This window comes from Anarhichas minor, unplaced genomic scaffold (assembly GCF_050575085.1).
Source record: "Anarhichas minor isolate MPS153535 unplaced genomic scaffold, ASM5057508v1 ptg000026l, whole genome shotgun sequence".
NCBI classification, from domain to species: domain Eukaryota; kingdom Metazoa; phylum Chordata; class Actinopteri; order Perciformes; family Anarhichadidae; genus Anarhichas; species Anarhichas minor.
This window is the reverse complement of record NW_027466472.1, coordinates 8,683,907-8,702,957: the sequence shown is the minus strand read 5'-3', so window position 1 is coordinate 8,702,957 and position 19,051 is coordinate 8,683,907. Positions and strand designations below refer to the sequence as shown.

Below are 19,051 nucleotides of genomic sequence, written 5' to 3'. Positions count from 1 at the left end.
GGCGTGTGTGTGTGTGTGTGTGTATGTGTGAGTGTGCGCGCACGCTTCCTAGTGGTTTATGCTAGGTCAACAGTCTGCTGACAGTGTGTTTGCCTTGGACGCCTCCAGCCTGCCTGTAGATTACCCAATCAGATAATCAAGGGTATAATTGCATCACATGCATCTGGAAGTGTTTTTCCCTTCCATTATCCCTCATAATGCATGCATATACGTCACACACACACACACACACACACACACACGCTGCAGACACAAATTGATGACGTACATACAGCATTTAATTGCCAGAGGTTGTCTGTGTTGTGAGACGATAAGTCTATTCGTCGTCATCTGGACATACAGATGCGAGAGCTGCATCTTTACGTGCTGCACTCTGTTTCGACAGGAGAGTGTCACTAAGAGAGACTCTGGCATACCTGCTCCTTTGAAACTGGGCCCGAAGTTATTATAATGATGGGGAAGTGGACCGTGAAATGATGGATAACAGAATACAATGTTACTTTGCCTCTGATGTTTAAAATAACTCGCAAGGGATATTTCAGTCTATGAAATGGCCCTCTTTTGGTGATGCGATGGACTCATTTAGTTACGTTGTACCAATGAGCAAGGTTTTTACATTTCAACATTTGGTCCGTCACTGGAAGACATTTATTACTCACGCTATCACATGCATCATTGATTACCAACGCAATGGCATTTTGTGATGCAATGTAATTGACTTAGTAGGGTGTTAGTTTGATATAAGTTACATAAGTGTATTTCATAACTTATCATCAAAACACAGGATTGGAATCTCATTCCCAAATCTGTTGGCAGGTCTTTTAATACTGGAACTAACACTGAGTACAAGCTAAGTACAACTGAATAACACATAGATACACATAAAACACTTGTTTGTGCCCATGAATATTACACACCACTGTGTAACCACAGTAGATATGCAGACATCACAGTCTTCAAAGGGCAGATATGTCACTTAAAACTTCTCGGATCCAGATTGGAACTACGCTCCACCTGGATCTGGGTTGTACATTGAGTATCAGACCCTTTCTTGTGCATTAGGTTGCTACAAAACCCCAAATGTACCTTACTCTGAGATGCTACTGTTTTTGAAAACATGACATCTGAAATTCTGAGCAAAGCTAAGCAGCTATTAGATAAGCCTACATCAGATGTCCCTACGGTCTAAATTAGGATGCATCTGATCTCCTGTCTTAAAATTAAAAGGAATTGTTTTTAAGTTGACATGATGAAAAACTCTGATGAAACATTAATGAGGAGTCATCTTAAATTAGAAATGTGCATTTCCCAAGTCTGTAAATACATTTTACTTCCCAAGTAGACCTTGTGTCAGGAGAATTGTACACATTTTAATATATCCAGCCCTTTCTTTTCATCGTCTTATAGAGTTCAATATGCAATACTATTGTTCATTCATGAAGTGTTTTTCATTTGGTTGCAAATCTGTCATTCACTCATTATATCTGAGCCCCCTCCCCTTTGATAGACAATACACAAACCTCCCCTGACCTCACCTCAAAATGAGGTCGGGGGAGGTTTGTGTATTTGTGTATTGAGTTGTTATATTTGAGTATGAACTTGCTCTAAGCAGTGAAGGGTATTGAAATAATGCATAAAATATAGTTAAGTATAAAAGTACTTTGGTGCATTAATTCATAGTCTCGAGCTGCAGAGCATAGTCAAAGGGGAAAGGCTCTAGCAACTCATGATGAAATAGAAAGTTGAGAAGACATGAAAATGACTGGACTGCAGGATTCATTTGGGTAATACTTTCCCTCAGGGCATTTTGCGTCAGGCCATAGGCATCTGTAGTAAAAAGAAGAAAAAAGCCTCTCTCCCTTTCTTTGTTTCTATCTCTTTCATTCTCTCAGCATTTCTCTGACGTTCTCTCTCTCTCTCTCTCTCTCTCTCTCTCTCTCTCTCTCTCTCTCACACTCACACACACACTTTCTGTCTGTTTTCTCTCCCGCTCACCCGATTTCCTCTCTATCCAACTTTCACAGGACAAATGCCAAAGGCGGTATTATTGTGTCCTCAGCTGCCATCACTCACTGTGTTATGTAAGACACTGTTGATATGCTTGTATGTGTGTGTGTGTGTGTGTCTGTGCATGTGTGCTTGTGTTGTTGCCTCGCTTCATATCTGATATGTCTTCTCTGAATTCACAATCATTCCAGCGTATCCAAACTACAGTCCGGCTTGTTTCAGGACTAGACGTATGCTCTTGTTCTATGGCTGCGCTCAGTTTTAAATCTATATAAGAATGGCAGGAGTGTGGTGGAGTTAGTAAAGAGATCCATCTTTATCTAAATGATGCAGGTTGTAGTACTTCAATACACTGTATTTTAAAGCAGATATTCGATATCATAAGCAGCTGATGTTTTGTACCTTATTAGACAAGGTGTGTCTAACTAAATGCTTTAGATACAAGCTTTGGTATCCATCCAGAATTGCACCTGCTTCGTTAAAAAGCCTTATTATGATTTTAAACTGTTCAAGCAAAACACACAATGTGTTAAAATACAACCCATGAGACGGGGGTGAGAGTGTGTGAGGAGAGGAAAGCAGCTACAGTGACAAGGGGTAAGTCAACCAACCTGAGTGTAGGAGAAGTAAAGCCATCATGATGGAAAGAAAGGGTACCCGTTTTTTTACATTTCACATGAATGCTTTTCCCATTTTTCTGAAGCAGAAGCAGAGAGTCTATTTCAGGTCAAGTTTCAATCTTCAGAAATAATTGGATCCCTTCTATATACTGTTTTCTCTGCGAGCTGTGGTAAAGCACTATGAAGTGAGAGCTTGGTTCTCATCTGAAGAGCAGAAGAAGGTGTTAGCCTTGAGCTGTGATGTGCGTACAGGATGGTACACACAGTGCACATACAGACTCTCTCTTACCCTCTGTCTCTTTCTCACTCTGTCTCAATAATGCACTCACACATAGAGCTACATATACACACGCACATTTACTGTATGTGTGACCTGTTTGGTTCCTTTAGGCCTGATGCAGCTTGTGCTAATGTCCACGCGTTCCAGCTTATTTTCACCAACATCTTTCACTCTCTTCATCCACCTCCCACTTTTTTCCTTTTCTGTTCAATCTCATTTAACAAGGAATTCAATGAGCAAGTCCTTGTTGGATGAAGCTGCACTGGTGTAAAACAGGCTGAGTGTCTTTGGTTTAGCCTGAAGACAAGGCTACCCAGAAAAGCCGCTTTCTTTCTATGGATTTGTTCTCCAAGTTTCATATTCGGTGTCTTTCTTTTTGTTGTTGGTCTCTCAGACCAGTGTTTCCAAAGCATTATCTTTTGTGTACACACACAACACACACACACACACAAAAAGGTCATAGCTTTTGTATGGACTATATACCAGCCTCTGTATGCATCTCCATGAATTGATACAGAGAAATAATTATAAAAGTGGGCTGGCTTAGAATGTATGACACACCTCCCTTGTCGCTGAAAGTTGCACAATGATCGATGGATGAATATCATGACATTATTGGTTGAAACTGGTTGGTACTAGCTTACGTAAGCACGCATTATGTTTTGTTTTACAAGAATTAAAGATTTATGAAATAAAAAAATGTCATATGTTGTAAAAAATAAATTGGCACATAATATGACCTGGGCTGTGACTTAAACACTTACTTATTTAATTTAGACTTAAATGTGGCTAACCGACATGGCCTCTGTTGAACAATGAAAATATTATAAATATGCATACTATTGTGAATATTTATGTACTTACTTATTTACTGAACTTTTTGCCCCGCTCCCCATGGGCATGAGTGTATTATAAAATAAAAAAAGTGATGAAGTACTGCCAATATCTCCATTTTTACAGCTGCATACAGCTGGTAGGAAGCCGGCAGAACCGGATATGTCATATTGAGCGTGCAGGTCGGAAAGGTCGTTCATTATGCCTTCGAAAATGACGCTATGTTCGGCTATTTGTGAACTGTACAACTATTAAGACATGATGATGTAAATGAGGGCTTTTTAAGTGTTTGTTCTGGGAAGTGGAATTACCTAAATAAAAGGTCCTCTGATTTACAGATATCTTTATACATCCATGGCCACATATTCATTGGCGTTTAAAGTCCAAAATGGCAAAAGGATAGCATACAATGCAAATACACGCCAGTTTCCACATAAATCTATATTTACAAACGCACATGAATGAATCTGAACGAGGTCTGTAAACTACAAGTAGCCTACAGATCGGATCTAACAGGAAGTAACTGTTTCTTTGACTTCCTGTTCATTCTTTGAAGGCAGCTGAAAACTGTCGGACTTTACCGCAGTTTTTTTGTCAACGACCCCTGCTGCTACCGCCTGCTCTCATCCACTTTCCAGGCGAGGCGCAGGTCATCCCGAACCAGCCTATTAATCGCTGACTAGAGGTGTAATCAGTCAGAGTGAGTGAAAACACCTGTGTGGGTCTGCATGGTCAAGCAATTGATCACATAATGAGCCTTGTACATGCTGTGTATATTTACGATAGCATTTCAGTTGAAAGCATATTTTCGGTTTTTGTTTGTAGCAGATGTTGATCCTGTTGTTGATCAGACAGCTGAGTTCAGGGTGAAGCCAGTCCTTTCCAATCATGCATTGAGCTTGTGCATTTTAATCTACAGTAAGATGGACACACCGATGCACTGTACATTGTTCTAAAAAAATGTACCGGTGATCGATTCTAACAACAAACACTCCACTGGGTCCTAATGCTAAGTCTTTATTTTATTTTGCATCATAAATCAGACAGACAGAGCACAATAATTAAGGGATTTGTAAAAGCAGACAGAAAGACAAAACCTTTTCTAATTTTATGTATTGTAGACTAATAATGAAAACTGTTGCTATATGGTCTTGAAGGGTTTCAAAGTGATTATTGTTATCCCTTTTATGATTGCTTTAATGTTATTATGCTGCTACAGTACCTCTCACACAAGTTATTACAGTACAACAATGTGTTTTTTCACCTATGACTGTCCATAGAACACCTATCAAAAATACATGTTCACTAGCACAAAACTAAAATGTTTGCAGCACAAATCTGAATCTGAAGTATAACAGAAACAGTATTGTGGCACAAATGTCTATTATGAGTTATCTCCCTTGAAGAGTATCGTCTAGGAGATTTTGGTGAGGGAAACGTTAAGAAGAAAAACTTCAAGAAGCACAGACGCAAAGTGGGATGTAAGTCATTATACATGCAGCTCCAAATGGAAGACCAATGTCTGCACGCTCGCGTTGTTTTCTCATGGGACTCAGCCGGAAATGCTAACGCCCGGCAACGTCGGTGTCAATCAGCGAGAGCAGAAAGCTGACAGAGAGAAGTGGGTAGTGGGAGCTGTGACGCACTCCCATCTCACAGTAATAGGAGTAGAGAATGACAAGCTGGCGTCAGTAGCCTAACATGGGTACAACAACACGAGGGAAAAGCACTCCACTTAGCCGTGGAGCCTTGGAGGGAGGAGGGGAGGGAGGGAGGAGGTGTGTGTGTGTGTGTGTGTGTGTGTGTGTGTGTGTGTGTGTGTGTGTGTGTGTTCAGATGAGTTATGTGCATGCATGAGGTCCCGTTTGCATGTGATTCAGCTTACTCAGTGAAGTAAAGATGAAGTAGATCGTGCAAGAATATGAATGCACCCTGTTATCGTTCTTACTGTTGTGTATGTTTAAATGTATTTTGTAGGCCACATTCTGTACACCATCAAGTCAAAAGATCTTCTTTTACTGCACAAATGTCTCACAAAAAATAAATGATGATTCTTTTTTTAATTCAACAGGGTTGTGTGATATGTATAAAATCTCTTACGGTATAGCCTATACATCATTTTGATACAGTGATATATCATGAAATAGTACATCTGGAGATCCAATTGAGAAACAATTTACAGATGAAATAATCAGATGGGAATGTCCCTTCTCAGCTAGTCCAGTGAGTTAAAAACCTAAAAGAAACAAAAAAAAACAATGAATTTCATTGCAAGGATTTGAAACATTACAAGATACAACTTTTTGTTTCAATTTTTTCACCAGTCCTCAAATGTACTATACAGTTTACATGAGTAAGCTCCTGTGCTAATGCACGGTTATATATAATGCAGTATTATGATGTTTTTGTTGGTCCAGAAAACCAAAGCATTGAACTGAAACTGTCTGAAAGCTTAGCAGAGCTGCAGAGTTGGGTGTTGATTCTCAGTTTTATTGGTAATACTAGTAACATTACCATTTGTCAAGTATCATGTGATTCAATGCTTATTAAAAAGAATAGCCTTTAATACATCAAGTGCAGTTTCAGAGCAGGTAAGGACACGTTGGCATCTTGAGTGTAATGATTACTGTTTTTGCCTTTTAAAAGCATACATACGTATTTGAAGAGTCAGTCAACAAAGACAACTCCTATCTTATTTATTTACGGTGTTGAGATTTGGAGCATGTAGTGTAATTACTCCGGGCACAGTTATATTAAGCATTTAACACATCAGCAGATAAAAGACATATAATCACACGCAACCGCAAAACCACTGTTTTGTGAGCAGTTGTTTATGAGGCACACATGAGAAGGAAATTACAAAGATGTAAATGTAAATATGCTGACAGATGCATGCATGCATTTACTTGACAGTGCATGCAAAGGCTTAGTCATGCAACTCTGCTGTGAAACACACACACACACACACACACACACACACACACACACACACACACACACACTTGCCTGAGGATGTTGGTGGCAGCCATCAGCCCAATTCATTCATTGGGGACAAAAGAGGGTAGAGATACAAATATAAAGATGAACATAATTTGCTATTTTACGACTCAAACACTAATATTCTATCTATATATTAACTTGTTTTTCATTTAAGCACATATTTTGTACAATACATGTACCACAAAGTGAGAGAAAGGCTTTTGAAAACGGTCTTTCCCCTAGCTCTCTAGCCTACTTTTACTTATTCATAGCTACTGGGAACAAGCCATCTTACTGTGACTTCTGGGAATGCAGCAAATTTAGGGGAACTTGCATGAATGGATTGCCAAGAAATTGTATACAGACATTCATAGTGCCCAGAAGATTACGCCTACTGACTTGTGTAATACATTTTCTATAAAGCCACCATGAGATTAGCATTTATGTTTTTTAGGGAAATCAATATAGGACGGATTGACGTGAAATTCGGTACTGACATTCATGTCTCCCAGGAAGCCTTAACTTCCCTATCTAGTGCCATAATCAGGTAGATATTTCACTCAGTTCAATACTTCGTTTTTTGACTAAATGTCAGCAAACCATATGACATTCCCATCAGCCTCCATCGCACTTTATGATTAGTGCTAATTAGCATGTGTTAGCACTAAACTAAGATGGTGGCAATTGTGCTGTATACCTAAACATCAGCATGTTAGCAATGTCATTGTGGGCATGTTAGCATTTATTATTTAAAGTACTGCCTCACATAGCTGCTCGCATGGCTGCAGACTCTTAGTCTTGTTTCAAGAAATAAAACTGTGTTCACATGTTTTGTATTGATCATACGGACCTTCCGTAGTTTTAAATAGTTGTAGCGTTGGGCACAGTCATCGAGCTCTGATTGATCCGTCAATCGTCTCTCTCACATGTGCTCACAGGCACACAAAGGCTTGCTTGACGGAGTGACGTGAGCGTGTAATGAGATCAATAAGCAATCGCTGGTGTGGTCTGGCTTCCCAGTGCATTGACAGGACCCCTGATACGCTGATTGGAAACAATTAGCATCAGCCGCGCTAACATGGTTTTGAGTGATGACGGTGATGAGTGCATGTATGAACTCATGTTTGTGAGTGTGTGGGTGGGTGAGTCATCATCATCCAGCCCAGGAGGCCCATCTCTCTCCCGCTAATGCACACACACACACACACACACATATATGAACAAACACACACACACACACACACACACACACACACACACACACACACACACACACATAGATGAACACACAGGCAGCTTTGCCAAATCCTTTTGGCAAAGCTGTGTTGAGTGGGCAGATAGTGACTCTTGGGGTTACTATAAACTAGACGGTATAGAAAACATTATGTGCTGTATCATCATTCAATCTAATGAATCTGCTTTTACCTCACCGTAAGGAATGCAACAAAATTGTGACAAGCCTTTGTCGGCAGCCTTAATGCAACAACACGGAGCTTTGATTTAGCGTGATTGGGTTGAAGATGAGATGAGATGAAGGGAGATGTTCCCTCAGATCATTTGACATTATCTTTTCACACCTGATATGGGCAATACTAAGTACTAAATATTATTGTATTATTGACTTTTTGGTGAATTGGATTGTGACAATTTGAACATATTATGTTATCATTTATTACATTTGACTTTCCAAGTAAGCTATAATGAAAAATGTTTGCATGTGCATCACAGCTTTGCCCCATGTAATGCATTACAGTGGAGCACAGTTCACATATTTTACACGTTTGCCATATCACTAGATGAAAAGAGGTGGGATGAGGTAATGATATATCAGCTCAGATACATTATACGCTCTTTGGCATCTTTTATTGTTTTCACTTTAATTATTGAGATTATACAGTAGTTCATCATGGTAATGTATTTATAGAATAACTATTTCTTTATTCTACTCTATGTTGTTTTATGTCTCTCCCTGCTGTCTCTTTTTCTGCTTCGGCTGGGATCTAGTGAGAACAGTTGCTGGCCAGTAGGGGTTTTGGTCTGGCTTGCTGGGTTCTTCACGACTGGAGTGTCTGAGTCGTGACAAACAGAGAGCATGCGTGTGTGTGTGTGTTAATGTGTTCATTTTTGCCTGTGTGTGCAAGTGTGTTGGAGTGTGTGCGTAAAGATAGACTCACATACATTCATCCCGGTAGATCTTTGGTCTCATTAACCCCTGCATGGCTTTGTAATAGTATGCCCTAACATGCACAGACACACACACACACACACACACACACACTGCTAGTTAGTTTAAATAAGAACCCAGGGTTTAAGGACAGTCACACAATGTGTGTCAGTCCTGTAAACAACCCAAAATGATTTCACTTTGACAGAATAGATTTCATATAAAGTACTTAAAGAGCAATTCAAGAAAAGAAAGTAGTAAGTATACACAAATTCATCTTATTTCCATATGTAATCATTTTTACAATGCAAAACAAGGATGTTTTCCTTAACCCTAATGGGCTGCCCAAGAAAAGCTACGTGTTATGTGGTTTAGAATGGTGTCATGTTGTTATAATATTTCATAATGAATTAGAGATTGATGCACTACTACATGCCATTTAAAATAAGATTAATATATATAATCTATGATGTGAGTAATGGACTACAGTGTTTCTTGTATTATTTGTCTTCTTTAATTGGGAGAGCTTGATAAATAATGTCTCTCTAGGACAAAGCTCTAATTTGTAACAGATGACAGTTCTGTGGTTTGTAATATGACGTTTGGAACACTGGTACTCTCTGGATGGAGATATAGTGGGTTTTTTAAATTAAAAATACATGCAATTCAGGTGAATACTAAGGTATAAAGAGTTTTGGTGTCTGTGTTAGGACGGATGACCTCGCTGTCAAGGTTGCAATACTGCTGTCCGTCCAGTGCTTGATGGAATGGGATCCAGTCTCCTTTGAACTTGAACATCTTTATTTTTTAATGTGTTGACTTTTGTGAATTCACGGAGGATTTGAGTTCATTCCGGTCGTTCCTTTAAAAACAAATTGACATAACTGCAGAATTATATAGAATCATGGTTGTTTTTACATGCATCTAAAGGTTTTTAACTTTTATGTTTTTGTTAAACGTATGGATCTTATCACATATGCAGGAGGCTTTTCCTTGTCAACAGATTTAAGTTCTGCATGCCGCAGAAACAGCCCTGAGACCAGCAGTGTTCATTTAAACAAAAAGAGCTCTCCCTGCAGACTGCAGTGTGTTCATGCATGTGCTGACTTTCCCAGCAATCTAACACTCAGGTGTGTGTGTGAGAAGATGAACCACCCTTACTTGCACACGATGTTGACATTTTTTTTTTTTTTTACCTATGCTGATATGAACTATGCATAAATTTGCATGAGTGCAATTAGAAGCAGTCTACTTAAGACTGAATGATGGAGCTGTCAAAGATTATGTGGCTCAGAAGTGCATTAGGCCTCTGTGATTTCCCAGACTCTTATAGACTTGACATGCGAAGTGTATTTGAGCCGTAATGGAGGCCTTTAAGGAACAGCAGAGCACAGAGGAGGATTTAAGAGCCTGGGTAAATGATGGAAGCTGAAATGTGTGTGCAGTTTGTGAGAGAGAGAAAAGGGGCTCATTTGGTTTTCTCAAGTCTGATTTCTGCCATGATGCAGCACTGTAACTGCCTCATTACTTTAATATGGCACCATGTTAAATGGCTCTTAAATAAACATTATCAACAAAAAGGAACGGCACACACAGTATTCTGAAATGAGGTATGATTATTTTATATGATGATGGAGTTCAGTGTGATTCAGCATCACAGTGCAAACAACCTCCCTCCCATCCTGTGGGGCTCACATAAAACATGAATCCACTGTATTAGGCAGATTATCTCCTCTGCCATTCAAAATGCAAAGTCATCCCCAGTGGATGACAGTTGCACTGTCAGGTCATCTCACTTTATGCCATTTTATACATAAGCCCACAAACTATGACAGCTAGGGCAGTCCACAGACACAACACACTCACAGACACACACAGGCATGCACACTACAGTTTGTCTGGGACCAGTTATTAAAATGATCATTATTATCAGAAATTCAGCAACATCTATCATTGAAATTACCAATTTCTTTTTGCACAAGAAACATTCTGCACATTGACCTTATTCAATTAAATGGAAGATACAGTAAAGCCAAAGCTAAAGTAAATACAATGTTATGCTCTTAATGAATGACATGAATGTCATAAAGACTTCATGTTTGTTTGAATATTTAACAGTGCTTGTTGTATTTGAATGAAAAGGGTAGTCTTTATTTCATGTCCAGTTGAAATGACAAAATACAAGAGAACTATAATATTGTTTTTTAATAGTGTATATATTAAATATTACATAACTACAATAGTTGCATTGACCTTGTTATTTTGTTTTATAAATGTATTATTTTAAATCTATAGCAACAGAACTTTAACAAGGTTGCATGCCGGTGATTATTGTGTCAACCTTTGTTCTTAGTTGTGGTGACAGGCCCTGTAAAGCATTTAATTCAGTGCAGTGTGAAACTCCATTGGACAACATTTTGTAATGCAAAAAAAACAACAACACTCATTTATAGTTCACGCAGTGGGGGATGCAACACAGCATCCTAACTGAGATGCCATAGCTTCCATATTAACCTCTGCTGTCAGGTACAGTGTGATTACTAGTGTCAAGCCCTCTATACCTGACATCATTTATCAAGATTAAAGTGCAAAATGGTAAACGTGCTCCAACACAGCAATAGTTAGTTTTTAATTTAGTCTGAGATGGTCTTCACATTTTTCGGTCTTCTTCATCCCCACTTCACCAACTGTAACATGAAATGTAGGTCAGAGTATAACTCATGATTTCTTCACTGTCTTGATTTTTCCAAATTCAACAACAATTCAAACAGTTACATCTTGCTGTCATATTGGGTCACTAGTTGTCTATTGCAGCTTTATATTACCCCTCTTATATTCTGGGTGCAGTGCAGAGGTTGGTCTGGGATGAGTATGTTTTAATCTTGCTATGCACAAATACTAGAAACGGGAGGAAACGGTTAACCTAGCTCTGTTAAAGGTGCCGCCCAAACACTTCAAAGATGTCGTATTTAGGAAAAGCCACTCGGAAACTCATTGTCTGCCTGTGAAATTGAATTACAGTTTCCTCTTATTGAACAAAAATGGAAAATCATTGCGGTGAGGGGACAGATAGAGGGTGGTGGGGAGCCGTATGTAGATCAGCCCTCCGGCATTAAGAGTGATGTGTTCTTTTTTTTTTCTTCATCAGCAGCGCCTGCTCTTTTTTATTTTTAGATGGCTTGATGGAGAGAGGGATGGAGGGAGGAGGAAGTAAAGGAGAGAAGTTATGTGCGTAGACACAGTAGTGCTGTACTGTGTCACAGAGTGGACAGGTCTCTGAAAGTAGCTTCTGTTTGTATGCTTCTAGCTCCAGATTATGTGCCAGCCAGAATGGGACTTCAAGAGAGCTCTGAGCAGATCTCAGGTCAGTGCAGCCCTGAGGAATGTTGTGTGCGTGTGTTTGGCATAACTTTTCCAAGCTTTGTGTAATCGAATAGCACTTGACTCGTTACTGCGTGACATTTTTAAGCAACTCATTTTGATTCATTTGCGAGTCTTTTTAGTCTCTTTAAGGTTTAGGTCAGTATATCCATCTACTTTCGTCAGTTGATTTGCCTGTCCAATCTGTATGAAGAACTCTTTTAGTTAAGTAATTAAGTTTAGCAATGAAGTAACTTTGTTTTCTCAAATAGGTGTTAAATCATGCAGCTTGAGATGATCTTATTTCAGTCTTCAATGTTACCTTGGTTTGCGTTGGAATTAGCTGAAAGCCTGGGTGCCTTTTGCATCCTTATCAAGTCCCCGCAGGTCACTGCCCAGGGAGTGAGACTATGCTGGAATTATAATGTGTGTAGCCAGACCTTTCTTTAGCGCTGACACAGCACTTTGGAGAAAAGTCTGGCTATGTAAGACTAGCAAATGGCTTACTTCTTGCGCATCAAGAAAAACCAGAACAACGTTGGCATCCTCTTGGAATATTCTTCATGCCCATGGCCTTGTTGCCATGATTTGGTTTAGGTACTAATGCAGGAAATATCTGTCTCTTTTTGGCCAGCTTAATGTTTGACATTCTTCACGTCACATTGTTTTGTCTCTATGGCTCTTTCTAGCAGTGAAATTTCATTTTTTACTAGTAGCTGGCCAAGTTTTTTTTACAAAGCACCATTGTTTTGGTTTGGTGTTTGTCCAGTTAAGCCAGCTCACTCAAATAATAAACTAAAAGCTGCTGAAATTTAAAGCAGCAAAGTCGGATGTTCTTCAATTGTATCAGCAGCGCTACGACACTTTCACATAACTGGGAGTCAGTTGATTAAATATCAATATAAACATATTACTCAATGTATCACATTAGCTTAGCTTGGCTTAGTGTTAGCTTAACAATAAGACAGTGCTTTCAAGCCAAGACCAAAACCACCCAGGTACAAGATGGACTGAATTTTGACAGTGGAAAAGTAAAACCGTTGATGCTCAACAAGGACACAAAAAAACATAATGAAGAAACATTACTATGATGATATTTTGTTTTTTGTTCATTGCTTTGACAGAGTTTGTCAAAGCAACTCATGGCGAAGTAAAAGAAAACAAGAAGTTCATCTTCATGGGATCTTTTTCAGCGTCTCCCCTCTGGCAGAAGCAGGACAGAATACCTTAACTAGAGTTTCTTCCCAAAAGTTGTGCAGTTGATAAATAGGCCATACAGTCGGCCTACATTGTAATTGTATGTAAAGTTGTGTACTGTACTGTTTTTTTGCACCTTTGCCACATCTGTACTAATATTAGTCTAATTCCACTGACCTAGCCGTGTTGTAATGAAATAAACACAAACTTTCTGGGATTCAAAATAAAGTTTACCCCGTTCTTTAAAGTGTAAAAACAGGTTGTTTTTAATGCTGAAACGAGATGCTGCTCGTTGAACTGGTCACACATCTCCCTCTCCGCTAATTGGGCCAGGATACATTTTTTTAATTGTCATAAGCATGCAAAGCAAGGTAAATACAGATACTTGGTTAAGAAAGAAAATCATAAAAATACAAGTTCATTCATAGACATTTTGGGGGAAAAAGTGACATCAGTGACTAGTTGTTTGACTTTTCACACCAAGGCTCCCAGATTTTTAAAGTCAGCATGATCTTTTAGACAAACAATTGCAAACTGACTTTATATTATACTCTCCACCTATGTATTACATTGGTTTAGATTTCATATTTGAATCATCCATAATCGTCTCTCATACTTGACATGCATCTCCAGCTTTAGCCAACAACAAACCTACCATCTTAATAGACTTTTAATGAATCAATATGTACCTCAGTTTCCTGATGCAGAAAGCCCTCTTCTGATAATGCACATTACTTGCTGCTCGGTTGTCATGCATCATCTGCTATGACAGGAAACACTTGACAAGTAGTGGGCGTAGTATGACTGTGGCCAACTGAGCCCCAAACGACAATTTTATGGTCCGTAGTCGAGTCACTTTGATCTTTGTCCCGATGTAGCCGAGCAACCAGGTATTTTCAATACAACTGATTTCAGTGTACTGCAGGTACTCTCATCCCTGAACCACCAGTGAACATTTGCAATTGGCAGATGCAGAGGCAGGGGCGGGTGAGAGGACAGAGGGAGGTTCATGAAGCAGCAGAGAAGAGGAGAGGAGAGGGCGAGGAAGTGTTCGTGGACTACATTATTGAAATGTCAGTTGCTTTGGATTGAGATTCTTACGACTGTGACATTTGAATTAGGGTTTAAGGAAGCAAAGAGAGCATAACGCTTCTGTATCGTATCTATAGGAATCTAGATAGCAAGATCAGGATTGAGCAGTTGTGTTTAAACCAAACGCAAAGGATGCAGAGAAGGCACTCAGCAAGTATCATGGGACGCCATCAGGACAATAGACACCCTCCCAAACAGGTGCAGTATTGGCTTAACTGGAGTCTCTCCCCTTTAGTCTGAGTGTATGTGCTCTATGTACATGTGTATGCGCTTTGTCTGTGTGTGTGTGTGTGTGTGTGTGTGCAGGAAAAGGAGAGCCATTTAATCAGTGATGATGAGATTGTTTAAATAGGACAACTTGAAGCAATGTCTAAATTAAGCATCCTGAGTTTTTAGGTCAACTACGCATGTGAGAGACTGGTGTTCGTAGGCAGGAGAGTGAAGCCACTGTTGAGAGATTCAGTGCCACTCTTGTTCTATTTGTTGAGCAGCATGTCATAGTAGCGGATGTGTTTATAGATATGCGTTACCTCACACTAACACAAGGGTTTGCATAGTTTCACTATCTTCAACTCAAACTGGAAGAGCAATTCCATCGATATCTATTGATTTTGCGTTAGCACCACCTCTGCACATCGTGAAGATGAGAGACAGGTAGATTCATTGCAAATTGACGAACAAATAGTAGTGTCTGGCGTTCATACATCTTGACCAGCTCAGAAAACGCACCTTAGCTAGTCTGTACTCCGTCCAAAACACATACTTACCACATCATTGTTACCAAATCAATGTTTGTTAATGATTAATAGCCTTGGTACTGCGAGACGCTCCTGTAATCCCGCAACTGTTTGCAATTCTGCAATCATCCTCCGGTTTCCAGAACGTGAACTTGGCCTCTGGCATGTTTTGTTTGGCTACTACTGCTTCAGCATTAATATTAAAGCAGCGAGAGGTGTGAAGGCTTTCTCCTTATTTAATTTTTTTTCTGTACGGCTGGTGTAGTAGTACAGAAACAATGGGAAGCTCCCCACTGTCGTGCTGTATTTACAGTTGTTGTAGATATGTCTGTGGAGGAGCTCAGCTGGCCTGCTCGAGTGAGCTGTTCTCTTTTTCACTTGACTGGCCATGGCCTGCCCGTGGACTCAGCTCTCTCTTTCGCTCTCTCTCTCTCTTTCTCTCTCTGTCGCTCTTTATCGCTCCGTCTCTGCTCTCACCATCTGCCTTTATGCCTGATCTGCCGACATATCTCCTAACTGTTTCTCAGTAGAGGGCTGGGGGATGGGGGTAGAGACGGAAAACTGAAATAGTGAGAAAGGGGGAAAAGGCAGATATGAGAAAAAGGAAGAGGGGATCTAGGAAACTGGAGGATAATAATTACAAAAGGTAGAGAGAAAGGGAGTGATAGTGTACGTCACCATGAAAATAACAAAGACAAAGGGAATAATCCAATAGTGTGCGTGGTTCAGGCATGTTGACTGGAATCAAAACCGAATATTAAATGCGTGAGTTGTCTTCCAGTCGCGTTATCTGTTTTTTGTGCATATGCAGACGTCCTTATTCAAGTTTCTTGTCCTAGGTTGCCTTTGATCAAATATCAAGGTAATTTAATAGAGAAAAAATATTATAGTGGTGAATCATTTCATTCACTGCTGCTTTCTTACTTTTCTTGGCTTAAAAACAATGTAATGCAATCTACTTAGATTACATAGTCCAGCAATAACTGCTATAAAGCTGTTTATTTAGATGTCGGACATATATTGACTCAACATTATGGTCGTTCTGTAATGTATACAAACTTTTAAGGCTCACATTTTGTATGTATCCATCTAAATGCACAACCTCTCTCTGAATGAATGTTTGTTTACCTTTTAACATTGATGATGTCATGTGGCTTTGACTAGAGATCCAAATCAGTGGTTCTATTCTTGGCAGCTTGTTTATCTGTGTTCATCATCATATACCAGTGGTTTAATATTATCTTCTGTTACAGTGCACTGCATTTGTTGAGGGATTATGACCCATCTTTCTGTGCACAGCATGTACTGTATTACTCTGAAAGCCAATTCTGGTACACACATGCCTGTGTGTGTGTGTGTGTGTGGGTGTGTGTCAACACTCATCTGTTCCCACTGTTGATTTACTCATTGACCATCGCTCCGCCTGCTGTCTCCTGTGGGCCTTTATGCTGGGAGGAATCGATAACCTTCTTCCTCGCCTTGCCTCTCCACTGTGTCTCTACCAGAACGGTGCTCTGTAACACCACATCAGCTCAAATGCTTATGCATGTTGCACTGAATGAGCTTGCAAATGTACACATATGCCGTAGGCTTGTTCTTTTGTAAATGCCCAAATATCAGAAATCTAACAGATTAAAGTGTCCTAAACACACACACACACACACACACACACACACACACACACACACACACACACACACACAGTCATGCTCCCTCTATCTCACTCTCTCCCTGACATTAGCTGAACCGAGACCATTACTGTCAGTTAATAGGTAAATGTCACAATAGCAGGATGTCATAAAGCTCTGGAGTGGTCTAATGGGTTTTGTTCAGGTTGAGGTGACACATGCACACTCGCACATACAGACACGCGCTCTTCCTGGAAACTATCTTCCTAGGTGCTTGATGCATTTACTCATCACATCACAGCTCTGATCTGTGACATGTTTGAAGAGCTAATACAATCTGTTTAAGGAAGCATATAATGAGTCATCTGTCGCTTTGTTTTAAAACAGAAGGGTGGTTACAGTTTATGTTTTCCCCTTTACTCCACCTGCACTTTTTTTTTTACCTGAGAGTAATTTCAGAGACAGATATACGGACAGAAAAGTGATAGCGTGAGTTAAGTGAGACATAAAAAGTAAAAAAGGCACAGATACAAGCAGAGAGCCAAAAAGCAGAGGTTGCTGCTAGTCGCCAAGCCTAGTAGCCTGGGGAGGCAGGCAGATGGGAGAGTGAAGGCTTATGGATGGAGTGATCACGTGAGCTTATTCGCTTCATGTGTTGGCACAGTGGGGGAGAGAAGGATGCAGGAGGAGAGCAGGATTGGAAGATGACAAAACATGACGTCTAGTTTGACTCTCTTTTAAACCCACCCTGCCATTGTTCCGTGAGCTTTCCTATCATTTCCATTTCAAAACTTTTTCATTTTACATTTAGAGCATTTTATTTTTGTTTGCGATTTGCTTTCCTCAAGCTGTCAATGTAGAGACAGTTACATCGATATTATCCAAATACAAGCGCACCTTAAACTTGAGGCATGAACACACATCCTGGTTGTTAGATATTGAACCAACTAAAATGTGTCTGTAGCGCTGAGGAAAACTGCCAAGTACTGAAAACTGGCATCGAATGTGCTTGTAATCTTGTTTATATATTTTTAGATCAGATAGTTCCTGGTTTAAAGCTACTGTTGGCAACTTTAATAAGAATAACTTTGAGTCACTTTGTAAGAGACTCCTTAGCTCTCATTGGTTGTTTTTCTTCTGGTGCAGTGGAATCTTGCAAATTCCATTAGGAGCATTAGAAAGAGGCAGAGGAACTTGATTGTTGTCCTGTTCTTGTACTGTTGCTTGTCTTGGGACAATATTTATCTTCTGAGATGTATATTTCTTTCTTTTCTTGAATAAAACATGTCTTAATATGTCTTAATGTAAGTTATCAAAGACTTGGGTATTGTTTCATCACTTGTATCGACAATCAATATCCACCGCTAGTGTTCGGCTGAAGAAAGACATTGCCAATCACTGTAGTAAAACTTTAGCTTTCTGGTCTTGTCACTGCCAGTCATTCCCAAGATTATTTTAAACATTCACAAAGCTTTATGATTGTATCTTGAAGTGTCAACATCACAGGCATAAGTGGGAGAAACACTGCTTTGAAAAAATGAGTATGAAGAATGGAAAGTAAACAGAAAAACTGTGTGATCAGCCACGAGTTTGACAGTATTGTTTTATAACACAGTTCATCCAGGGTTCAGTGGGGAGACAGAAGCTCAGCTGACTCTTACAAAGTTCACTCAACTCCATCTCTTTCTGCAGTGCACTCTTCTATGTTACCAAATGGTGCGTTTTCCTTTAATTGTTCCACAGAAGTTGCAGCAGAAATGTGAAAAGAAAACATTTTTTTTGTCTGTTTTTTTCAAACAGAAATCAATTTCTGTTTGTGGTACAGTCAAAGAAGTATTTTTGTTTTGTTAGGGGGCTGGGTTAAGGTTAACTAAGGTTAACTACCTCAAATCACTAGTTGTGTAGTTAATCCGTTTCTTTTCTTTTTCTTTGTGACTTAAAAAAATCAGTGCAAGTTGATGAAAATAGGTTGCAATGTGTTGTAATACATCCTAAAAACACAATTTAAGTCATTGCTGACAACTGTGACACATAAACATGGGTCCATTCATTATTACTGATTTTAACTTTTTAGACTGTTGTTACGTAGGGTTCTATGTGCTGCTGGGAGTGTTTGTGCTTGTGTGTGTGTGTGTGTCATCCTTATACTATCA

The 19,051-nt window shown here is 39.5% G+C and overlaps 1 protein-coding gene across 1 annotated transcript in view; it reads left to right on the top strand.

Moving 5' to 3' along the window:
* Positions 1-19,051, top strand: part of LOC142959173 (cGMP-inhibited 3',5'-cyclic phosphodiesterase 3A-like) — a 40,177-nt gene that overhangs the window by 9,391 nt on the left and 11,735 nt on the right. The window contains exon 2 of the mRNA XM_076100377.1: positions 12,198-12,248. Within this exon, the coding sequence (XP_075956492.1) occupies positions 12,198-12,248 (51 nt within the window). The remainder of the gene's footprint in view (positions 1-12,197; positions 12,249-19,051) is intronic.